This window comes from Zonotrichia leucophrys, chromosome 24, assembly GCF_028769735.1.
Source record: "Zonotrichia leucophrys gambelii isolate GWCS_2022_RI chromosome 24, RI_Zleu_2.0, whole genome shotgun sequence".
Classification (NCBI taxonomy): domain Eukaryota; kingdom Metazoa; phylum Chordata; class Aves; order Passeriformes; family Passerellidae; genus Zonotrichia; species Zonotrichia leucophrys.
In genome coordinates, this window is record NC_088193.1 from 3,994,759 (window position 1) to 4,020,576 (window position 25,818).

Consider the following 25,818-nt stretch of genomic DNA (forward strand, 5'->3'; position numbering starts at 1 on the left):
CTTGCTTCCAGCAAGATGAATAATACACCTGTTCCCTACTTGTGAGCAAACACTACAAAGGAATAATTAGAACCTATCTGACCTGAAACCCACATGCCCATTACTGTGGTATTTTTCCACCTACTCCAGGTGAAACAGAAGATGGGCTGGACCTGGAAGGGGAGGGGTGGAGTGGCAGCCCAAGATGCTGATTTATAAAGCTGCAGCAAGCAGAGCTCTTTCTCCACAGCCTTGGGACAGGGAGCTGGTCCTGCCTGGAGGATGCCGAGGTGGGAGCAGCATTCCAGCTAACACCTGCTGGAACAGGACAGGGACCCAGCACCTCGGCGAGATTCTGCACTCCAGCACTGCTCTGAGCCACCACAGACCCCAGCTGGGCTTGGGCTTTGCATCCAGAGATTTTTGGCTTTTGATCCAGAGGCTTTGGCTTGGCTGCTTCCCTCCATCAGGAAAGGAATAAACTCACCAAGATGGTCAAGGTGGGTACAATGCCCAAGGAACTGCCCCTTGTGCTTCTTCCTAAGTTTTATTTTGTGGATCTATACTATAAGTGCAGGCTAAGAAAAAAAATTGAATTAATACCAGACATTAACAGTTTGCATTCTTGAGAAGAATTCTTGGACTGGCTGAGCCAAAAATCTGAGATTTTATGAAACTCTGAAGGTTAAAGGTTGACATAGGTCATGCTTACAAGTGAGCAATAGATTTTCCTGACTTCATAAAATTTCTTTATTTTTCTCTTCTATCTGCTAAGTTCTCCCATCAGAGAGCTGTTGCTTTTCCTGGTTTCTGTACTCTACAGGGATTTGAAAAGCTGAACAGATTTTTTTGGGCTGGAGAGTTAAAGAGAGAAGAAGGAGGAGGAGGAAGGTGAAGAGAAAAAATCCCAATAGTTAAAAGAGATCATGAATCTTCAGCATGGCAGAAAAAATTCATAACTTATAACAGGCATGCCCTGTCTCTGGGATGTGCATCACCAAGCAAAATCAAGTGTTTAGGAATAATATTTCAGTCTTTTAAGTGCTCAAACTGCTCAGCAGCTCTTTGCTTTCCCCTTCATCAAGAGACAACATCAAGATTTAAACACTCCTTTCGTTACAGGACAGCTGAGGATAAGATGCCAGTTATGAGTTCAGAACAGTGTTAAATAACAAGATACCCCAATTATTTTTTTTTCTTGCTGTTTCTATTATTTAAGCTTTTTTTATGCTATGGAGAGCTCTTCCCTCATTTTTGTGAGATCTCTCAGGAAGCCAAGCACTGGCTTTGTGCTTTGTCCCACCAGGGAACATCCAGGGGGGCTCTCCTGAACTTGTGGGGTTTAACCCATCAGGAAACCTCAGGAATGGGGTCACCCGTGGCTCTCCCAAGGCCTGGCATGTCATTTCCAGGATAATTTGGGAGCTGGAACGTTATCATTACTCAGTGGCACGGGAGGGGAGTTTGCCCTGCGCCCTGCAGAGTTAACCCAGGGCTTGGAAACAGCACAACCCCCGAGTTATCACTGAGAGCAAAACATTCCCTGAGGTGCAGCAGCCTCCCTGGGTCAACAGCACAATATTCCACTGCCAAAAAGAAGGGAATTGTTGGCTAAATCCCTGCCAGGTCTGGCTCTGAGTGGGCAGAAACAGAGCAGCTCCTCCTTGGCATTCAGTCTGGTGTTTGCCTCCATCCCTCACCTTGATTCAGTGCAAATATCTTTGCTAAGTGTTAATTGTAATTAAAATTTTAATCTTGAATTTATGGGTCTGAAAAGCTCCAGGAACAAGCAAGTTCTCAATGGATAATGGATAATTCCCTCCTCTTTCCTTTCATGAATATTTTGCTTTTCCACCGATCTCTTCTTGGAGCTGATAAATAAATGAATAATTTTCACTGCTGAGGTACTGAGCAGTATTTTCCTACACTTGTTTTAGATCATAAGCTGCAGGAAGTGTTGTACATTCCTAAAGCAATCCCTGTAATTTGCACCTGATAAAGTCCTGATCACAATCACAGTAACACAAACTGGATGGGTCTCTGGATAAGACAGGAAAAAACCACCTTAAGCAGCCAGGAGAAAGTGACAGCAGAAATTTGTAAGTTGTCTAAAAAAGTAGAGCTGCAAAATTTTGACTTTTTTTGTGGTCTTTTACAGAGAAGGTCTGATGTTTACTCTGTTGAGATCTATGGGACAAAAGATCTGCAAAAAACAGAGATCGAAGATGAAGAGGAGAAGCACAAAGACCAAAAGGGCAACAAGAAGAAAAAGAAGGCAGAAGATCTGAAGAAAGAACTGGACCTGGTGAGTGTTGCTGAGCCTCCATTACACATTCCATGAAATCCAGGGAGTGTCCTGCACTGAAAATCCTGGCACAGGGAAGGATTTGCTTCCTCACCCTCCTGGAGCGTGCCAGTGAAACCCTGTGCAAGATTAATAATAAAATGAGAGGATAATTAAGCCATCAATGGTACAGAACATTATCTGCCCAAAAAGGAGCCATTCCCCAGATGGAATCAGCATTTCCTGACAATTTGCCGAGCCAGCCAGGAGTCAGAGGAGAGGCAGAACCACGGAACTGTTCTCCCGAGATTCCAGAGCATGTCTCAGCTTTAAACTCAGGGGTTTTTGCCCAAACCAACTGCTCTGGCCTTCAAGAAATCCGTGTTTTCCTCCTGGCTCTCCACTGACCTGCTGGCTGCTCTTGGAAATGTTGCTTCCTCTCCACACATTCCAGTTTCCCAATCTGGAACATGAGGGTAATTATGCTGACCTGTTTTTGGGATTGCTGTGAGAGCAGCTCAGAGGAGAGGCCATTTACAGGCTGGATGGCATTTAAGAGCTCAAGGAACAGCAAAATAAGATATTGAATCCATGGTTCTCTCACCCATTCACCCAGCAGGTTTCCAAGATCTGCCCAGCAGCAGGTAAATATTTCTGTCTGTGTTGTCTTTGCCACCGGGGCTGTAACTCCACTCCCGAGTTTCTAAAGAGAAACCAAAGCACAGACAGGGGAATTGACTCACCCAAATACCCATGAATCACTCTGAGAAAACAATTGGGAGATCTCTCAAATTCTTGGCTTCTAAATCCCCGTTCAGCACAAGATATAATTAGGCCAATGATACCACAGAGGTGTCACTGCAGGCCAAGGACAAGAGCTCTGAGATTTCCCTCTCCCACACCCTTTACACCCGTGCTGAGAACCTGTTGTCCCTTTCCACCAGACTGAGGAGGATAATTCACATTCCCTACCCTGGCAATCGAGGGCAGAGGTTGCTGTCACACACACTCTGAGCCCTGCAGCGTGCAGACTGAAATGATTTATCCAAAAGAAGCAGGAACATGAGCACACCACCCTGTTCTTGTGACAGATTTGCTGGAGGAGGGAGCTATTTACAAAAGCACTCTGCAAATCAAAAGGAAAAAAATTCTCATCTTCCAGTGGGAGATATTTTGCTTATCAATGTGCAGATTTGTCTAATTCATGAAAGTGGGGTGTCATACAAGCAACTTCATCCATGTTCCCAGATCCAGGCAGTTTGGGGAATAAAAATTCCAGCAGCCTGATGCTCTGCTCACTGTAATTTTCTGTCTCTCTTGGGATGCAGGATGACCACAGGCTCAGCACCTCGGAGCTGGAGATGAAGTATGGTACCAGCATTGACAAAGTAAGTGCATAGAGCTCCCTTAAGGAACTGCCTCACTCAGGTGCCTCTGCCTCCCCAGAGCTCCCAGGAGCAGGAATTTCATTGTTAGATGTGTGTGGGTGCCTGCATTGATGCTCCCAGTAAAGCCTAAACCACCAAGCCAACGAGCTCTGCCCTGGATTAAAGTGGAGTTTCTCTCGAGGCTGAAGACAGCTGAGCTACTGCTTTGAAACCAAAAATGGCACCTCAGGGTTTTGCACCAGCGCCTCATTTTTTTCTAAAGCTGTTATCTGATCTTTTGATTTCGCCACAATTCACTTTTCACTGTGACAGTTCATAGCCAAAGACTGCATGGATTGAGCTGATTTTGAAGGAAAATCTAGATTTGAGAAACTACACCCTTTGACATCTGACATTTGAATATCAAAGCACTGAACGTGGCCAGAGCCCAGACAAGAATTTCAAGAACCTCCTGAGCTGCAAACACCTTGTGGAAATGAAAAAATAACAGCAAAAGAATGCCAGTTTTCCCTTGGCTTTCCAAACACTTAGTCCAGGTATATTGGATTGAAAACCAGCAGAATGGAAACTCCTGAAGGATGTGGCTCCAGATTCAGTGCTCCAGAAGAAATAAGAAATGGCTGTTTCTCCACAGCAGATAATTAATAGCAGCCACTCTGAAATCAGGAGGTTTGGAAATCAGAGTTGCAGCTGGTTTGTGACACAAACAACCTTGAAAGAAACAGCAGCACGGGCATTTTGTTCTGAGCTGGGGTAAACATCTGTTTGTGATTTCACTGTGAACATATGAGAAAACAGCAGCACAAACATTTTGCTGTGAGCTGGGGTAAAAATCCGTGATTTCATTGTAAAAGTGGGAAAAAACAGCACCATGGGCATTTTGTTCTGAGCTGGGGCAAAAATCATTTACGATGATTTTTTTGGTGGGTAAAATCTGTGATTTTATGGTGAATATGTGAAAAAGCAGCAGCATGGGCAATTTGCTCAGAGCTGGGGTAAACATCTGTTTGTGATTTCACTGTGAACATATGAGAAAACAGCACCATGGGCATTTTGCTCTGAGCTGGGGTAAAAATCTGTTTGAGATTTCACTGTAAACATGTGAAAAAACAGCAGCACGAGCACTTTGCTCTGAACTGGGGTAAAAATCTCTTTCTGATTTTATTTAGAATGTGTGAAAAAAAAAAAGCACCATGGGCACTTTGCTCTGAGCTGGGGTAAAAATCTCTTTGTGATTTCATTGTGAACGTGTCGCCTCCTTCCGCAGGGTCTCTCAAGTGCAAGAGCAGCAGAGATTTTGGCTCGGGACGGCCCCAACGCGCTCACTCCTCCCAAAGCCACCCCAGAAATCGTCAAGTTCCTCAAGCAGATGATCGGGGGCTTCTCCATCCTGCTGTGGATCGGGGCTGGCTTCTCCTGGATCTCCTTTGGCATCCAGCTGGCCCAGGGCGTGGATTCGGCCTTTGACAACGTGAGTGGATGGGCGCCCACCCCGCCGGCGCTGGGTGCTTTCAATACTCCGCAGTTACTCAGTAACTACAAGGAGGCCTCTCGTTCTCACCAGGCTCTCCCGCCGCCAAACACTTCTGATAAAAGCTCAAACATCGCCACACCACCCGCCCAGAGAGTGCCTGGGCAAAGGTTTGAGAGCCACTGGGCATAATTACAATTGTTGAGAATTCTCAGAGCAGTAAAAATGTCTGAAGACTGTAGAGTCTGACTAATTCCCCTTTGAGTGATACTCTGCTATTTTTTTAAATATTTTTACACTGTAATCAGGATTGTGTCAGTTTAGAGAAGGATTTTTAGATCATTAAAACTATTAAAACCTTTTTTTATACGCACACAAAAAAAGCTTTAATTGATCACTTGCAGGCCAGCACCTCAAAGTTCTTTTCTTAACCCGTCTTTTAACCTGGCCAAAACATCATTTTAAAGCAACACAGAACTGATTCATTCTAACAGAGGGACTATGAAAACTTGTTTTAAATTAATCAAATTATATCTTTTATTGTTCAGCTCTACCTCGGAGTAGTCCTGGCCCTGGTTGTCATCCTCACTGGCATCTTTGCTTATTATCAAGAAGCCAAAAGCACAAACATCATGGCCAGCTTCAGCAAGATGATCCCACAGGTGAGAACCACAGTGCCTTAAAACTGAGGCCAAAATTCATCCCAACAATGCATGAGGGAAGCCCAGCAAGCCCAACTTGAATTTATCTCTTGGCAAATGACCCAGATAAACATCCTCAATCACAAACCTTTGCTAAAAAGCACACGGTGGCTGCTTTCATGGATCTGTGAATTGTGGCATGCACATCCTTGGGTTAGAGATCTCAGTGCCCAGCTCAAACCTGCAGAAGGGTGAAATGTGCTGGGTTTCACATTTTGCAGCCCACTGCCTTTACCCACAGCCCTGATGGCGTGTGAGCACATCCTTGGAAGGCATTTCCCCATCTCCAAGGCCACTTCCCATCTCAAATCCCCCAAATTCCAGGCTGAGCAGTCCAGCTGGATGTCAAATATTCTCACATTTCCTCTCTATGACCCTGCTCTGGCTCTGTCCCAGAACAGAGGGAGGATCTCAGTGTAGAGGGTGGCACAAAGCTAATTTTTGTCCCTTTTTGTCCCATTTCTGTCTTCCAGCAAGCTCTTGTCCTCAGGGATGCCGAGAAGAAGGAGCTGCCAGCAGACCAGCTGGTGGTTGGGGACATTGTGGAGATCAAGGGTGGGGACAGGATCCCTGCAGACATTCGCCTCATCTTCACTCAGGGCTGCAAGGTAAACAGGGCTTGGAAGAGCAAAGGAAAGAGGGAAAACAGAGTTTGGAGTGATTTATTACATAGGAAGGATTTCTATGCAGCCAGTATGGGTTATTAGAGCTGTGACTGGACATAATTAATGAAGGCAGAGAGCAGAAGCCTGAATGTGATGCTGAGCTCCTCTAGGACTGACCCCTCCCTGAACAGCCAAGGAGTCCATGCCATGTTCTGGCTCTGCTCTTTGCCAGGACAGGGCAGATGCACCAATACATGATTGAGAGTTTCTACTGGAGGCAGATCCTCAAAATTTGGGTGTTTTCTCAGGCTGCTGCTGAAAATCCCACTGACAGACACACAGCATTGGCTGACCTGAATTCCCACAGAAACAGGCGCTGTCAGGGACAGCAGCAGCTCAGAGAAGAGGCACTGAGAGGTGTTGATGTCACTGATTATGGATGGATATATGGATATATGGATATATGATATATGGATATATGGATATATGGATGTATGGATATATGGATATATGGATGTATGGATATATGGATATATGGATATATGGATATATGGATATATGGATATATGGATGTATGGATGTATGATATATGGATATATGGAATATGGATATACGGATTATGGTGTGGATATACGGATATATGGATATATGGATATATGGATGTATGGATATATGGATATATGGATATATGGATATATGGATATATGGATATATGGATATATGGATATACGGATATATGGATATATGGATATATGGATATACGGATATACGGATATATGGATATATGGATATATGGCTATATGGCTATATGGATATATGGATGTATGGATATATGGATATATGGATATATGGATATATGGATATATGGATATATGGATATATGGATATATGGATATATGGATATATGGATATATGGATATATGGATATATGGATATGGATGAAGCTGCCACCTCACCTCCCAGGCTGAACACCTCTGTGTACTGCTGACTTTAATCTGGGCATGTCTCCCTTTCATTAAAGGTGGACAATTCTTCACTCACAGGGGAGTCAGAGCCACAGTCCCGCTCCTGTGACTTCACCCACGAGAACCCCCTGGAGACCAGGAACATTGCCTTCTACTCCACCACCTGTGTGGAAGGTGAGCTGATCCTGAAACTCAGCATGGAAATCCCATTTCTTCCTCTTTATCTGTTTCTCCACTGGCTCCAGCCACGTTTATTATCCTGTGTGCACACTTTTACATCCTTTTATCTTTATTTCTAGTTAATCTTTCACCTCCATTCAGCAACTTCAGGGGAACTGAATGTTTCTAATTTTTATTACATATCATCGTACAGAGAGAAGAGGACCAAAAAAAGGCACCTGCACAGGTGCTGTTTAGTCCTGCTAACTCATTTGAGTAGTAATTCTGCTTTGAGGAACTTGAGAGAGGTTTAATTGCCCACATGAATTTTGACCAGAGCAGATTAAAGAGTGACCTTGGGGGAGGTGACACTTGGCATTTGTTCCAACACACAGCGTGGTTATGGCTGCACCAGTCAATGGATTTGGACTGATGGCAGTTTCCTTGCAGTTTTTCCATCAATGGAAATTGATGGAATTGTTGGAAAGTCAGCCTGCCGCTTCCTCAGAGTGTTTGTGTGCCCTGGAGGTGACAGCTTTTTGTCCCTGCAGGCACTGCCACCGGCATTGTCATCAACACCGGGGACCGCACCATCATCGGCCGCATCGCGTCCCTGGCCTCGGGCGTGGGCAACGAGAAGACGCCCATCGCCATCGAGATCGAGCACTTCGTGTACCTGGTGGCAGGGGTGGCCATCTCCATCGGGGTCCTCTTCTTCATCATCTCCGTTTCCATGCGCTACAAGATCCTGGACTCCATCATCTTCCTCATCGGCATCATCGTGGCGAACGTGCCCGAGGGGCTGCTGGCCACGGTGACGGTGAGTCTGCGCTGGGCTTCTCCAGCTCTGGGCTGGGTTGGGTTTGGGCAGGGATGGGGGTTATTATTCCAAGGATAAACCCATCATTTGGTAATTCTGGTGTAACTGAGTCATTCATCTCAAACCCAGCTGGGGTTTAAGTTCAAGTGCTGCTCTGCCTCGATGGCTGCTGAGAACAATGACGTGACTCATTTCCCCACCACCCGCTCCCACTTGGAAGTGGGGACATTGTACCCTGGAAGTCACATGAAAACTCCACTTATTACCAATTGTCCAGCACTAAAATCCCTGCCTGGGGAGCAGCACACACTGCTGGCTCCAAAGTGTGATGGAATTCACAGGGGTCCCAGGATGAGGGAAGAGATGAGGATCTGACTCCATGTTTCAGAAGGCTTGATTTATTATTTTATTATATATGTTACATTAAAGCTGTACTAAAAGAATAGAAGAAAAGGTTTCATCAGAAGGCTGGCTAAGAATAGAATAGGAAAGAATGATAACAAAGGTTTGTGGCTCGGGCTCTCTGTCTGAGCCAGGTGACTGTGATTGGCCATTAATTAGAAACAACCACATGAGACCAATCCCAGATGCACCTGTTGCATTCCACAGCAGCAGATAACCATTGTTTACATTTTGTTCCTGAGGCCTCCCAGCTTCTCAGGAGGAAAAATCCTAAGGAAAGGATTTTTCATAAAAGATGTCTGTGACACCAAAGCACCCCAGCAGCAAACAATGAAGGGAATCATTGCAGGATCCATGGAACTGGTGACCAGCAGCTCCCTGCCCTTTTCATGTTCCTCCACCTCAAACAGCCTCTGATAGGACATTATTATTTCTATCAGCAGGCAGCAGGTCTATATCAACAGCAAATCTACCTGTGCTAGTTACAGCCAAACCTCAGATTCTAAATTAAAAAATGGAGGAAAAAAATGCACAGCAGCCAACAAGAATGAAAAATTTAAAATATTCTCTTACAAACCCCACAAAAGATATACCAGGAGAATGCAATCTCGTTACACCTGTGTGTAGCCACACCTTGGTGACAGCTGGGCCCCTTCCCTCCTGCCAGGTGAGCCTGTCCCTCACGGCCAAGCGCATGGCCAAGAAGAACTGCTTGGTGAAGAACCTGGAGGCCGTGGAAACGCTGGGCTCCACCTCCATCATCTGCTCCGACAAGACAGGCACCCTCACCCAGAACAGGATGACGGTTGCCCACCTCTGGTTTGACAACCAGATCTACTCAGCCGACACCAGTGAAGATCAAACAAGTAAATGGGAAAATGGGGGTGTGGGAAGGATCCATCTCAGGATGCTCATTTTTGGTGGCTAAATCAGACATTTCTTCCTTCTACACGTGGAAATTCCTTCTTAACCATGTGAGATGTGAAAAAAAAAAAAAATGTTGAATTCCACTCACAGGAAGTAAACCTGAAGGAGGTTCTACTCCAGAACCTTTTGCCAAGAGTACATTTAGTAGGGAATTAAACAAACATCATCCAAACCCTTTTGCCAGCACTGCTGGAGGGAAAATTTATATAATTTTTTTTCCGGCTGTTAAAAGAATAATTTTTTCTGCAAATAAGTTAGTTCTGTTTCTTCACAGTTAAGATTTTACTTTTGTCATGCATCATGCTAAAAGATGCAATGTGTGTTTTGCTTCTCTCAGCCCAGCCCTTTGATCAAAGTTCCCCCACATGGACAGCGTTATCAAAAATTGTCACCCTCTGCAACCGGGCGGAATTCCGGCCAGGACAGGAAAATCTCCCCATCATGAAGGTACTGCTTGTTTCCCTTCCTCTAAAAAAGCAATTTTCTCTGTTTGGCTTTAACAATCTCCATTTTACCAGTAAGCTCCTACTGACAGTGGTTTTACTGCTGTTCGCTCATATAAAAAATTTAACCCAGGATTAAAAAAGTATACAGCCAAAAGCATAGAAATTCAGATTATCCTGAATTGGAGGAGATCCACAATCCCAACTCCTGGCCCTGCACAGGACAGCCCCAAAAGTCCCTGTGCCTTGTCCAAACCCAACTGTGCCTGCCAGGAAAAGGGCAAGACAAGCAGCAGGAACAGTAATTACTGCACTGTTAATTTATTATAGCAAAGGTAAACATGCCTTAATTGATGTCTTTCCACATGACTGCTTGAAGGTAGTAAATTCTACTGACTGGGCTACCAGGACAAACCTGCTGTTTACTCATCAACACCATCCTCAAATTAATTTGGGTTTGTGCCTCAGCTCACCTGCAGTGCCCTGAGTGTGACCCCAAATCTGCTTTAGTTTGCTGTGGCTCAGTTCTAACTCCAAGAGCAAAGCAGACACCCCCAAATTCTATTTTAATATTTTTTTCCAGGATAACTTGAACATAAAAATGGAAATTCCTTGTTGCTGAAGTGTGCAGCAAGCCATGGAATTGTGGAAATGTAAAAGTAAAATGTTTTCTTCCTTTGTGCCCACAGAGGGTCGTGGTTGGAGATGCCTCTGAGACAGCTCTGCTGAAATTCTCTGAGGTCATTCTGGGGGACGTGATGAGCATCAGAGCACAGAACAGGAAAGTGGCTGAAATCCCTTTCAACTCCACCAACAAATTCCAGGTGTGTTTCTTTTTTTTTGCAAATCATGCCAGATTGCTTCTGTCACTGGGCCCGATGCAGCAATGGGTGACCTGGAAGCCTTAATGGGGTAATTCAAGTTGTAATAAATACAGCTCATTCCACTTGATGGGATTCATGATTTCTTCATGGAAAAGAACATTAATCCCTTGGGAAACTAGAAGGAAATGAGGATAATTTGAGCTCTTCCAACCCCCTCCTGTTTGTGGCACAGCTCTCCATCCACGAGACCGACGACCCCCAGGACAAACGCTTCCTGCTGGTGATGAAAGGGGCCCCAGAGAGGATTTTGGAGAGGTGCAGCACCATCATGATCAACGGCAAGGAGGAGCCTCTGGACAGCGAGAAGGCAGAAGCTTTCCAGACAGCCTACATGGAGCTGGGGGGCATGGGGGAGAGAGTGCTGGGTGAGTGCCTGGGAAAACGGGGTGAAACATGAAAATGGGGTAAAATCCAGCTGTAAAACCTGCAAAATGGGGTTTAAAGTCTTGGCACATCCAGCATGCCTGGAAAAATGGTTAAATGCTGGAGTTCCATGGGCAAGAGCAAAGCCTTTCCTCTTTCTCCCACATTTTCCTGCCCATCTCACCAACCCAAATACCTTTTCAGGTTTCTGCCACTTGTACCTGCCTGAGAACGAGTTTCCAGAGACCTTCCAGTTTGACACGGATTCCATGAACTTCCCAACCTCCAACCTGTGCTTTGTGGGGCTCCTGTCCATGATTGACCCACCCCGTTCCACGGTGCCCGACGCCGTCTCCAAGTGCCGCAGTGCTGGCATCAAGGTGAGGATTTACAGAGAAAAACACAGTGGGTTCACTACAGAAAGACTCATTATGATTATTTTAGGTATTATTTAAAATATTTAAAATTTAAGATCTTCTGCCGAATCACCACTAATTATCTTTCTAGCAAAGATTACCAAAAATCTTAACCTTAGTTAAGACCATTGTATAATTTCAATTTAGAAAATCCCCAGAGAAAAAACATTTTCATTAAAGTGGGAATCAGACTGTAGGAACTGCACAAAACCCTCAAACCTGAAAATCCAAATTTGCAAAAGCTCAGATGCTCTCATCAGATCCATTTCTAGAATGCAGAACCCACACCAGCTGGAATTACTTGCTTGTAAACAGAATAAGGTGATTGATAGAAACAATTCTAGAGAAGGCATCAGGACACTGCTTTGAACATTTACCCAGAGGAATCACCAATCTTAACACCATTCAAGTGGAACCTGAAGCAGTAATGCCCCTAATTTCACTCCCTGGGACCCACAAGTAAACTTTGAGCCCTAAGCAGAAGTGAAATCTATCTAAATCGAGGAAAATCTTATTTGGAATTACAGATCTCAGACAAGACTAATCCCAAACTCCAACCCTGATGAAATTTTCTGTAGCTTGAAGATCTGGCAATTTTTCTTTGAGAAAAGCAAGAAAAGGCTGTGCCTTATCTGTCAGGACACCTCAGTCACAAGGATCCATTTTAAGATGCAATATCCTAACAAACCCTCCCCACTGAACATACCTAATATAGATCCTTATATAAGGGCTCCTTTATTCTGCATTATTCTAATCTGGCTGCCTGTGACGAGTTCTTCCTCCAGAGCCCTGATAAAGCAGCCTCAGGAAGAGAGGCAGAGCCCAGATGTTGGTACAGAGCTGGGCAATTACCGCCCCTAATCTCCCTCCGCTGTGTACACAGCGCTGCTCTGATCCCAAAGTGCTTCCTGCTCCCCAAAACCGGACATTGTCCCTTATCTCCCCCCACCTTTGGCCATTTGGCACTCACTTGTCCCTTGCTCAGGTCATTATGGTCACTGGCGACCATCCCATCACGGCCAAGGCCATCGCCAAGAGCGTGGGCATCATTTCAGCCACCAGCGAGACGGTGGAGGACATTGCCAAGCGCCTCAACATCCCTGTGGAGCAGGTCAACAGGAGGTGAGAGCCAGCAGAGCCTGGGCAGCACCCAGGGCTTCTTTTCCCTCCTCCCTCCATGGTGCTTTTATTCTACATCCCCGCTGCTTTCTGCTTTTTTTATGACACGTTCCCACTCTTGAGTCATCTCCACCTAAATGTGTCCACTCGGTGGTTTTCATCTCTGCTGCCCGTGAAGAAAATCTGGGGAATTATTCTTTGCACATCATGTGGAAGTCACTGTCACTGCCTGTTTCACTAAACACACACACACAGAGCAAAATTCAGCATCGCACGGCCCAGTTTGGACCATCAGCCCAAATTCCTCCTTCACCCCTTAAATGGGGAAAAAATAGCATCACAAGGGAAGGGTAAAAGCTCTTTGCAGAAGTGATGTCTTCCTCTGCTCCTCCCAGTGAGAGGCCTCTTTAAAATGCATTTTCTGAAGCTTCAATGAGACCCCTCTGTCTCCAGAAGTGACTGTGATCCACTCTGGATTTCTGCAGTGCCTTTCACTCAACTCCTGCTGATTACCAACAAACGCCTCCGCAATTAACTCAATTTGCCGCTTTCCCGCCATCCAGCTGCACGCCCATCCCGCCAGCGCCCTATTTCCACCCTTCTAACCCAAAAATCCACCCTGCCCTGCCTGTGGCTCTTGCAGGGAGGCCACGGCAGCCGTGGTGAACGGGATGGAGCTGAAGGACATGAGCTCGGAGCAGCTGGACGCCATCCTGCGCGAGCACGCCGAGATCGTCTTCGCGCGCACCTCGCCCCAGCAGAAGCTGATCATCGTGGAGGGCTGTCAGAGGCAGGTGAGGCAGGCCTGGCAAAGGTCACACACACACACACACAGAGCAGCGTTTGGAGGCCGGGAGCCAATTCCCAGTGCTCCCCAAGCTCTGTTTATAGTCCTTTCCCCGTGCCAGGACATTATCTAACAGATTGCCATGAACCCTGCCTGGACTCAATCCAAGCTGCTCAAATTCCTGCTGCAGACACAGCTCCCGGTGACAAAATGAGCTTTTCCCTGGGTTTGGAGCTGTAGCCAGAGCATGGATTGTCCCTGGCACTCTGAGAAGCACAAAAAGCCTCCTGTGCCCTGGCTGGGAAGGAGAATTCCCTCGGGAATTCTTTAAACCCAGATAAAAGCAACGCTGCTGCCACGTCCTCTCCTCTTATCTCTTGTGGCTGCTCAGAGCCATGTCCTGCTGCCCACAGGAATGTTTGGGAGTGGAACTGGTTAGTGGCAGTGCTGGGTGAGCAGGTGAACTCACAGCTCTTTTCCAGCCCAGATTATTTGTGATTCTGAGGTATGAACCCCACAGAATGCCAGAGCGTGATTTATGTACCACCAGCTCTTACCTGTGTTACTTCCCAGGGCTGTAATGTACCACCAGCTCTTATCTGTGCTACTTCCCAGGGCTGTAAACCAGGCAGCAGGATTTAAAGAGAGTTTGTCCCATCCATGGGCAATATTATGTAAAGCAGCCTGGAGTGCAGCCAGCACAGGAGGAAAAAAATAAAAAAAAAATAAAAATTACAGAGCTCTGTAAAAGATGAAAATTGCCATCAAAAGACTCTCCAGTCAAAAATGACATCTTCCAAGTAGATTTTGTGAATTAAAGCCACACTTGTGCTGTGCCTTGACTTTGTAGAGATGTGGCATAAGATATTATTTTATTTTTGTAGTCGCGCCAGCGCTGAGCTCCCCAATCAGCATTTTATCAGCTCTTTGGGTTTAAGCCTGGAGGGCTCTCCAGGGAGTAAAAAAAAAAAAAAAGAGATAAAACTTTTCAATTTGATGTGGTTTTCATTTTTTGAATGGTCTCTGCTAGGCACACGGTGGGTAAACGTGTTCTGCACTGCTCAGACTCCCACACTCGTGGCAGATTTGGCTCTTTGGGGATGGAAAGGAACACCCTCCCCCAGCCACACTCCAGCTATGTTTAGCACTTAGAGCTCATAAGCCTTTCTGTACATGGCATTATTTATAGGTAGTGACACTGTGCTCAATCCCCCCAGGGACAGGAAATTCAGCATTTTATTAATCAGTTTGCTTGGCTTTGTCCCCACTCTGAACACCCGGCCTCGAACCAAGCCAGAAACTCCTGCACCAGCCAGAGCAGAGCCTGGAGCTGCAGGAGATGTTCAGGGAGATAACAAAGAAGCTGAGTTGGATAATCAGAGTTTTCCATCTTTTGGTTTAGTGGAGAAATTCCAGCACAGACTGAGGATGGCCAGAAGCTGCTGGGATAGGATGAGGACAGGCTCTAAACAGTTACATAATTTATGAATCAGATGAAGCCTGGCTGTTTCTGTAGCACTTCATTAAAAAATCAGGACACTTTGTGTTAATCAAACCTCCCCCAGATGTCAGAGGTGAGCCTGGCTCTGCTCAGACAGGGATGGACATGCACATAGAGCAGACATCCAAATCTTAAATCCTCTTTATACCAAACTATCAGATTAACTGCATTTGAAATGCATCTAATTGAGATATCTACTCTTTAGGAAGCAGTGAATCTCATCCCTGAATTTTCAGGTCTCTGCTCTAAAGGGAGCCACACAGAACTCTGAACTTGCTCTCCCCACCCTGCCCTCCACCCTCCTGATCCTGCCTGTGTTTGATGTGGGTACAGAGAGGAATCAGAATTTCCTATCAGCATTTTTCTGTTAGAAATGTAAGGATTGATGCTGGCGGGATCCACCCTCTCCTCCCAAAGCCACATCTGGATGCTTTTCTGTGTTCCAGGGAGCCGTGGTTGCCGTGACTGGAGATGGAGTCAACGACTCCCCTGCCCTAAAAAAAGCAGATATTGGGATTGCTATGGGCATTGCTGGCTCTGATGCAGCCAAAAACGCAGCTGATATGGTCCTGCTGGATGATAACTTTGCTTCCATCGTCACAGGAGTGGAGGAAGGTAAAGATAATGTTGTTTCCCACTTTTTGAGCTGGAAGCTGCTGGCAGGGCCTCCTGATCTTCCTCTCTTCTCTTTCTGGAATTGTGGATTTGATATTTGGGAAAGCTGGGAATTAAATCCATTTCTACACACGACAATCATCTCCCTCCTCACACATAATAAGGATTTGCTGTCTCTGTTTGATTAGGCTTCAGATAAAAGCACTTCCTGACCTGTTCCAATGCAGTCTGAAGCCTCACAAAGATAGAAATTATTTTCTCCACCTTTTCCCTCGATTATTTTCTCACACATCACTGTGCTCCACCTAAGACAGGAGCACTCACCCAACTCTTCTTTCACTTGTGGTTTCCATCACAACCACAGCATTCTGGGGAATGAGGCTTTTCCCCTCAAACTGCCTCATCAAAAGAAATGTTTTATTACACTTGAGTTTTAAGAAGCCTTTAAGGGAGGGGAGCTTAAAAAAACCCAACAAAGCCAAATTAAAAAATGCATGATGAAACACATGGGGGAAGCAGAAATAAGCAGGAAATGTTTCCACCTCATTTAGTTAAATTGAACTTTTTTTTCCTGATAAAAATTCCCTTAGACAGATGAATTTTCTGTTCCCCCAGGCCGCCTGATCTTTGACAACCTGAAGAAAACCATTGCCTACACCCTGACCAAGAACATTGCTGAGCTCTGCCCCTTCCTCATCTACATCATCGCCAGCATCCCGATGCCCATTGGCACCATCACCATCCTCTTCATCGACCTGGGCACGGACATTGTGAGTTGGCAGCTCCAAAGCCATTTATTTCCTGCTGGAATATCCTGCCAGGGACAGGGGCTGGGGGTGGAGGCACATCCTGAACAGGGGATTTGTCCTACAGATGAGAAAGGCAGAGGAAAAAGGGATTAAAAGCAGCCAGGTAGAGAGAAAGAAGAGTAGAAAACAACAACAACCTGCAGGGAGGGAGCAGAAAGCAAAGACATCTGGTGCAGGCTAAAATCAGCAGTGAACAATTATGTATAAAAATAAAGTAAAATAATAAATGCAATATAATAAAAATACAATATAATAAAACCACACTATTATATAATAAATTAATAATAATTATAATAATATATATAATATATATAATAAATATAATATATAGAATATATATAATATTATATAATATAATATATATAGAATATTATTTATATAAATATGTATAATATATTATATAATATCTTGTGTTTTAATCAAGAGATCAGAGGGATTTCTACACTTACACCTGACATTCCATCCAGCCCAGCCCAAGGGACCTGGAAGACCCTTTAGTTTTAACTTAATGTTCAATTATTATTAAATTCCTCTAGCCTTTTTTATTGATCACCAGATCCATGCATATTTCAGATTTTCCCCAAACCCTTTACAATTAATAGGATATAATAAGAATTAATTATTTATGAGGGATCCACACAGATCCTCCTCTCTGTTCTGCCAACATTCAGCAGAACCACTTGGGAACTACAAATTGCTGTTAAACTCCCGAAAATCAGGCAAATGCTTTCCCCCAGCCCCTGAGGGTTTGTTTCTCTTGCAGATCCCCTCGGTGGCTCTGGCTTATGAGAAAGCTGAGAGTGACATCATGAACAGGAGACCCCGGAACAAGAGGAGGGACCGGCTGGTGAACCAGCAGCTGGCTGTGTACTCCTACCTGCAGATCGGTGGGTTGGCCTCCCAAACTCTCTCTTGTGTCAGCAAAGCAAGATCAAGCTCATTCATTTAAAAAAATATAAATTTAGGAGCTGAAACTCAACCCCACCCTCTGCAAACCCCTGTGTATTCCTGCTGTGTACTTCCACCTGCAGATTGGTGGGTTGGCCTCTCAAACTCTCTCTCTTGTGTCAGCAAAGCAAGATCAAGCTCATTCATTTTAAAAAATATAAATTTAAGCTCAACTCAACCCCACCCTCTGCAAAATCCAGCTGATTATTCTGAATAAATTTACTCCTACCTGCAGATTGGTGGGTTGGCCTCCCAGACTCTCCCTTGTGTCAGCACAGCAAGATCAAGCTCATTCATTTTAAAAAATATAAATTTACTTCTACCTGCAGATTGGTGGGTTGGCCTCCCAAACTCTCTCTTGTGTCAGCAAAGCAAGACTCAAGCTGATCCATTTTAAAAAATATAAATTTGACTAACTCCTCTACCCTGCTCCAGATTGGTGGGTTGGCCTCCCAAACTCTCTCTTGTGTCAGCAAAGCAAGATCAAGCTGATCCATTTTAAAAAATATAAATTTACTTCTACCTGCAGATTGGTGGGTTGGCCTCCCAGACTCTCTCTCTTGTGTCAGCAAAGCAAGATCAAGCTGATGAATTTAAAAAATATAAATTTACTTCTACTTGCAGATTGGTGGGTTGGCCTCCCAAACTCTCTCTCTTGTGTCAGCAAAGCAAGATCAAGCTGATTAATAAAAAAAAAATATAAATTTAAGTGGTGAAACTCAACCCCTTCCTCTGCAAACCCACCAGCCCACTCCTGTTGCTCATTATTCAGCAATTAAATGAGGTTTTAACTACAGGGTGCAAGAAATTCACAGCACCAAAACTCTCAAACCACCTCTAGCACGTTTCATGCATCCCGTGCTCCTTAATTTCGGTTTTTCCTCATTGCTGTCCCTTTGTTTCCGCAGGAATCATGCAGTCGGTGGGGGCTTTTGTCACCTATTTCACGGTCTATGCTGAGCAGGGGTTCCTGCCCTCCACGCTGCTGGGAGTGAGGGTGAACTGGGAGAACAATGCCATCAACGACTTTGAGGATTCCTACGGACAGCAATGGGTAAGGCAGCCCTGGAAATTCCCTTTACAATTCATAGGAATGAATTATTAGGAATGAATTATTAGTAGGAATGAATTATTAATAGGAATGAATTATTAGGAATCGACACAGAAAATTCCGCCCTGAAAATTCCCTGCCCACCTGCTTGCTTTAAAATTCCCCCAAAATAAAGGGATAGGGAATGCAAAATGAGGTTTAATGGAAATAGAATTGGTTTTCATCTCATGTTCCTGCATGAGAGACTTTAGGGCTGCCTGCCACACAGCTCCTTCATTCAGCCTCTGCTCTTTCATTCATTCTTCAACAATTTGCCACCTTCTCACTCACAGCCTCTCCTGGTGCACCTTCCTCTCTGGATGTTTAAACCCCTCTGGATGTTTAAAATCTGGATATCAATATCTGGATGTTTTAATCCCTCAAAATCAATGCTCACCATCTCTCAAAATCAATCCTCACCATCCTTTCACAGCCTCTTGCACCTTCCTCTCGTGTCTGGATGTTTAAACCCCTCAAAATCAATCCTCATCATCCTCTCCCAGCCTCTGCAGATCCACCTTCCTCTCTGGTCTGGATGGTTAAACTCCCCAAAATCCATCCTCACCATCCCTCAAAATGAATCCTCACCATCCTTTCACAGCCTCATGCACCTTCCTCTCTGGTCTGGATGGTTAAACCCCAAATCAATCCTCACCATCCTTTCACAGCCCCTTGCACCTCTCTCTCTGGTCTGGATGTTTAAACACCCCAAAATCAATCCTCACCATCCTCTCCCAGCCCCATGCACCTTCCTCTCTGGTCTGGATGGTTAAACCCCTCAAAATCAATCCTCATCATCCTCTCACAGCCCCTGCATGTGCATCTTCCTCTCTGGTCTGGATGGTTAAACCCCTCAAAATCAATCCTCACCATCCTCTCCCAGCCCCATGCACCTTCCTCTCTGGTCTGGATGGTTAAACCCCTCCAAATCCATCCTCATCATCCTCTCCCAGCCCCTTGCACCTTCCTCTCTGCTCTGGATGGTTAAACCCCTCCAAATCCATCCTCACCATCCTCTCCCAGCACCTCTGCCAAGCTCTCTGCAGCCTCCCCCTCTCCCTGTGCAGAATCACAAGGCACAGCAGGCACTGGTAAATCCACACAAACACTCCTCACCCCCAGCTCGTGCTGCAGCCTCGTGACTCAGCCCTGGAATAAAGCTGGGCCCAAATCTGAGCATTTAAATCTGGAGGAGCCCTGCATTCACACCATGGAATCTCTCATGGGGAATTGCAGCAGCCTGGGGGAGGTGGGAGGCTGTGAATTAAAATGGTTTTGGTGTTTTCTTGGCTCTGCAGACCCACTACCAGCGCATGTACCTGCAGTGGACTGGCTACACAGCCTTCTTTGTCAGCATCACCATCCAGCAGGTGGCTGATCTGATCATCAGGAAAACCCGCAGGAATTCCATTTTCCGCCAGGGCCTCTTCAGGTGAGTTTAGCAGAGGCACAATCCCACGATGGTTTGGGTTGGAAGAGACCTTAAAGCTCATCTCATCCCACCTTCCACCACCCCAGGCTGCTCCAGCCTGGCCTTGGGCACTGCCAGGGATCCGGGGCAGCCACAGCTTCCCTGGGCACCTGTGCCAGGGCCCCACTGGGAAGAATTTCCCTCTGAGGGAAGGATTTTTCTCCTATCTAATCTAAACCTGCAGTTCAAGTTAGCCTCCTGCTCCCTTCAGAAGCAGGTGAGCTCAGTGATTTGGCCCTCTCACTTTCAGTCTTTGCACAAAGATTAGGCCTGGCCTTGAACAATCACAAATCTCAGGCAAATATTTTATTACACCTCCCCTCAGCCTCTTTTCTGCTTCAGGGTAGGGATTTTCTTTAAAGACATTGTGCTGGTTATTCTAAAAATGCACCAGCTTAAAACCAACTTTCCATTCATTAAAATGTTTACTAGAGAAAAAAAAAAATGGGAGTTTCTCTTCCAGATTACTTTCTGAACTCCTTATCAAGAGATAGCAAGTCTGGACTTCCCTGAGATAACTCGAGGCTCTGGGAAGGGAGATACCAGCTGGCCAAACTCCCACAGACAGTGCTGGCCGCCCTCTGCAAACCTCCAATCCCAGGAGAATTCCAAATATCAGCTGGGCCAGAGGCCAGCAGCAGAGCTGGCATTGCCTCCCAGGCTTTCTGATAGCAGAGCAATTTATTTTCCATCCTTTATCTGCAGCCTACACCTATGTGTGCGCTTCCTCCTTGCATTAACACCTGAGTCACCCTGAGCACGTTTCCAGAGCAGCAGCAGCCTGGAGGAAGTGCTGCTGGGTGTCTCCCACAGCTGGATTTGGGCTGGGAATGCTGCCAGGACAGGCAGGAGCACCTGGGGCACAGGACAGAGCCCAGCCCTGTGCCTGCAGAGCTCACCTGGAGCGGGATTGCTGGGATCCAGAAGGGTCCTGCTGGCACGCAGGGGGTTAATTCTGGGGTTAGTTTAACCCTCTCACAGAGGGTTAACTCAGCTCTGTCACAGGGGTTAACTCTGGGATTAATTTAACTCTCACAGAGGGTTAACTCAACCCTCTCACAGGGGTTTAACTCTGTAAATCTGGGGTTAATTTAACTCTCACAGAGGGTTAACTGGGGTTTGTTTAACTCTTTCACAGGGAGTTAACTCTGGGGTTAAATCAATCCTTTCACAGGGGTTTAACTCAGCTCTGTCACAGGGGGTTAACTCTGGGGTTAGCTTAACCCTTCTCACAGAGGGTTAACTCAACTCTGTCACAGGGGGTTAACTCTGGGGTTTAACTCTCTCACAGTGGGTTAATATCACAACTAACACCAGAGTTAAACAGGGGTTGAACTCTGGAGTTAATTCAACTCTCTCACAGAGGGTTAACTCTGGGGTTAATTTAACCCTTTTACAGGGGTTTAACTCTGAGATTAATTTAACCCTCTCACAGGAGATTAACTCTGGGGTTAGTTTAACCCTCTCACAGAGGGTTAACTCTGAGGTTTATTTAACCTCTCACAGGGATTTAACTCTGGGGTTAGTTTAAGTCTCTCACAGGTGTTTTACTCTGGGATTAACCCTCTCACAGAGGGTTAACTCTGGGGTTAATTTAACCCTCTCACAGCGGTTTAACTAAACTCTCTCACAGGGGTTTAACTCTGAATTTAACTCTCTCACAGGGGTTCAACTCTAGATAAACTCAACTCTCACAGGGGATAAACTCTGGGGTTAATTTAACTCTCACAGGGGGTTAACTCTGGGATTAATTCTCTCACAGGGGTTAACTCTGGGGTTAATTTAATTCTCTCACAGGGGGTTAACTCAACTCTTTCACAGGCTTTAACTCTGGGGTTAACCCTCTCACAGGGGTTTAACTCTGCAGTTAACTCTCTCACAGGGGTTTAACTTTGAGGTTAGTTAAACTCTCTCACAGGGGGTTAACTCTGCATTACTTTCCTCACAAGCGGGTTAACTTTGAGGTTAGTTAATCTCTCACAGGGGGTTTAACTCTGAGGTTAGTTAAACTCTCCACTGGGGAACAACTTGAGTTAGTTAAACTCTCTCACAGGGGTTTAACTTTGAGGTTAGTTAAACTCTCTCACAGGGGGTTAACTCTTCCTCTCTGTTTTTCCTGCAGGAACAAAGTCATCTGGGTGGGGATATTTTCCCAGATAGGAATTGCTTTGATTCTCACCTATGGCCTTGGACACGTTACAGCCCTGAACTTCACTCCACTCAGGTGAGCTCTGAGCTTCCCCTGCCCTCCTTGTGGGCACACAACAGAATCCTGCACCACTGCAGGATAAATATTTTTAAAAATTCATTATATTCGTCACTGTTTCTTGGCCAGAAAGGCCATTATTGTCATAATTTCCATGTTCTCCTACTGCATTTCCTACTGAGGATCCAAAAAGCCACCTGTGCAAAACCAGCAGTTAAATATTTCTCCCAGCATCTCCAAGGTTTTGATGAGCACAGCCAGCATTTAAATTTTATTTTAAATAGATCAGCCAGGTGATTTATTGCTGTGATAACACCAGGCAAGATTTCCTTCTGAACAGGACCTGGAATTAATTAATCCAGGAACCACTTCAGACTGAGAGGCTTTGCATGCTCATCATCAATTTGGGAGATTAATTAGGAGAAAGGGAAGAGGCGCAAGGAGGGGCAGATTTATTTTGGTGACATTGAAGAGCACAGAGACCCCCGAACTGGAGCTGAGCCGTTCTCAGGTGTTTCTGAGTGAGATTTTTGCCCCCACTCCCAGGTTCCAGTACTGGTTTGTGGCTGTGCCTTTTGCCATCCTGATTTGGGTCTACGATGAAATCCGGAAGCTGCTCATCAGGAGACACCCGGGAAGTGAGTGCACTCCTCTAATTTTAATTAAATATTTTCATTTCATGTGTCTTTTCCCACCCTTTCACTCCCACCCCCGCCTCAGCTGCCACTCGCAGGTGACTGCTGAAAATGGAACCATTTTTGTCCAATGATCACTTTTCCTTTTTGAGGAAAAAACCCCGGTTTTGGTATTATTATTTCTAATATTATAGAATATATAATTATATAATTATATATAGCTATATATAATATAATTATAATATATAGTATAATTATAATATATAGTATATATAGTATATATACTATATACTATATACTATATATACTATATGTACTATATACTGTATACTATATACTATACACTATATAATATTTGCTTAGATATAAATTTATTTATTACATATATAATATATTAAAATTTACTTAAATTAACATAAATAATAAATTTATATTATTTATTATTATATTTATATATTTATATATTTATATATGTATATATTTATATATTTATATATTTATTTAATATAATTATATATTATAATTATCATTACAATATATACACAATAAATTATAGTAAAAATGTATTATATATAATTATATATTATAATTATTATAATAGATAATACATTATATTAAATAAATATATTTATTTTAAAATATAAATATATGAAATGTATTTATTATATAAAAATAAATATATATTTATATATAAATTATATAATTATACATAATTATGTAATTATAATTATTTTAAATTTTATTTTAAATATTTTTAACTTCTTATTTTTAATATTATCCCCTCCCTTCTCCTGCAGGTTGGTGGGACAAGAACATGTATTATTGAAGACTCTGACACAGGAGAGCTCCTTCCCCACCCGGCCCAGCCTCTGCTGCTTTCAAGTCCTGTCTGTGCAATATCGAGCGTGGATCCGCCCCGTGCTGGGGTGCAGAGATTTCATGGGTTCAATGAAGAAAAAAGGACTTTAGAGGCTGAGAAGTTCCCTCCCACTGTACTGTAAAGCCTAGAAATTGAAATGCTACCTATTTTTGTAACTACTGCGATTTTCCCTCGTTCAAAGAAGGAGTTGGAGAGAACTCTGAGAGGAAAGCAGTCCAAAGACAGGAATTCCCCACAATCCAAGGCATTAATTTGCACTGAAGGAGTTGTTTGTTGATTTTTGTGCTGGTAGAACTGAATTCCAAGTGAGTGCACACCTAGATCTGTTTTACCTTGCCACGGGTAATTGTGCTGTATAGGAATAATTTGATAATAAAACATTTTTTTTTTCCAGAAAACTGTTCTCTGTCTTATTTATTTTTTAAATAAAGATTGAGAGAATCTGAGTGCAATGGGGTCACAGAGGAAAGAATTGCAGCCTTGCTTTTTTTTTGCCTCATTAAGAGACCAAACACTTCACCCATTCTGATAAAAGTGTCTTGAAAATCAAGCCACGTTGTATTTTCTGAGTCCCCCAATGAAGGAAGGAAATGATGATCTGACTCCATGTTCTTAGAAGGCTAATTTATTATTTTATGATTTATATGATATTAAAGAATACTATACTAAACTATACTAAAGAATAGAGAAAGGATACAGACAGAAGGCTAAAAAATACTAAAAAAAAACCTCATGACACAGCTTGGCTGTGATTGGCCATTGAGTCAAAACAATTCACACGAAACCAATGAAACAATCACCTGTTGGATAAACAATCTCCAACCACATTCCAAAGCAGCAAAACACAGGAGAAGCAAATGAGATCATTATTGTTTTCCTTTTTCTCTGAGGCTTCTCAGCTTCCCAGGATAGAAATCCTAGGCAAGGGATTTTTCCTAAAAATATGAATGTGACAAAGCTACAACCAGATTGGAACACTCTGAGACCCCAAATTCAGTTCTCACTTCCCAAAGGTCCCAATCTCCAGGGCAAAATAGAACTTTACCTGTATTTAGGATTCATTAGTTTACAGGTAAAGTTCTTTTCTAAAGGTCACTTCAGCAAGAACCAGCAGGTCCCACTCCTTGTTTAAACAAATTATTTCCTAATTTTAAAGCAAAAATAACCCAAAGGGTTATGTTGCTTTTTCACTTATAAATGCAAATTTAGACAAGATTTACAAAAGAAACGGGGCAGAAGGAGAACTCCTGTTGCAGCAAAGAGAGAGAAAAACTAAGGGAAGGGAAAATGAGGAATGTTTCCCAATCTAAAGCTGCTCCCATGAACCTAAATATAAATTTATGGGATTTAAAATAAAATCTAAAATGTAATAAATTTTAATTTAGATAAAATCGAAATTTTGAAGTTGAATTTCCAATCTAAAGCTGTTCCCACAAACCTAAATTTTAAATAAAATCTAAAATGTAATAAATTTAAATTTAGATGAAATCGAAATTTTAAAGTTAAATTTCCAACCTCAAGCTGTTCCCTTCCCTGCTAGGAGACACTTTGCATGTTGTGACCTTCTTTCCCTCACCTCAATGCCTGGCTGGGCATTAATTACCCCGAGCATTAATTATCCCGGTATCAGCGCTTTTCCCAGAGAGCCACGAGGAAGAGGAATTGCCAAGGGAGGAGGAAGAGGGACAGAAAATGAAGCTGTAAACAGCGGGCGGGCCCAGATTGCTGATAAATGTGTTTTTATCGCTGGTGATGCAATCCCGGAGCAGGGCACAGGTGCCAGCCTGACTCATTTCGCACCTTGGCACCCGCCAGCAGCCAGCACTGATTTATTTTGATTTATTTTATCTCGGTTCAGTGATAGCAGAGATAGGGGAGAAGCTGCAGCACGACCTCATTTCCAGCACTTGTGGCTGGGCCAAAATTCCTGCTCCAACAGAGGCGGGAAGA

At 44.1% G+C, this 25,818-nt stretch overlaps 1 protein-coding gene across 1 annotated transcript; it reads left to right on the top strand.

Moving 5' to 3' along the window:
* Window positions 1–249: 249 nt before the first annotated feature.
* On the top strand, window positions 250–24,194 carry ATP12A (ATPase H+/K+ transporting non-gastric alpha2 subunit). Its single transcript, XM_064731936.1, has 23 exons — window positions 250–479; window positions 2,138–2,284; window positions 3,592–3,651; window positions 4,919–5,122; window positions 5,671–5,784; window positions 6,297–6,431; window positions 7,450–7,567; window positions 8,104–8,372; window positions 9,442–9,640; window positions 10,039–10,148; window positions 10,834–10,968; window positions 11,201–11,393; window positions 11,596–11,771; window positions 12,793–12,929; window positions 13,570–13,720; window positions 15,661–15,829; window positions 16,445–16,599; window positions 17,402–17,525; window positions 18,495–18,640; window positions 19,975–20,108; window positions 22,270–22,371; window positions 22,900–22,991; window positions 23,786–24,194. Exons 1-23 carry the CDS (start codon window positions 471–473, stop codon window positions 23,812–23,814), a joined length of 3,108 nt encoding a protein of 1,035 aa, XP_064588006.1. The 5' UTR covers window positions 250–470; the 3' UTR covers window positions 23,815–24,194.
* Window positions 24,195–25,818: the final 1,624 nt, after the last annotated feature.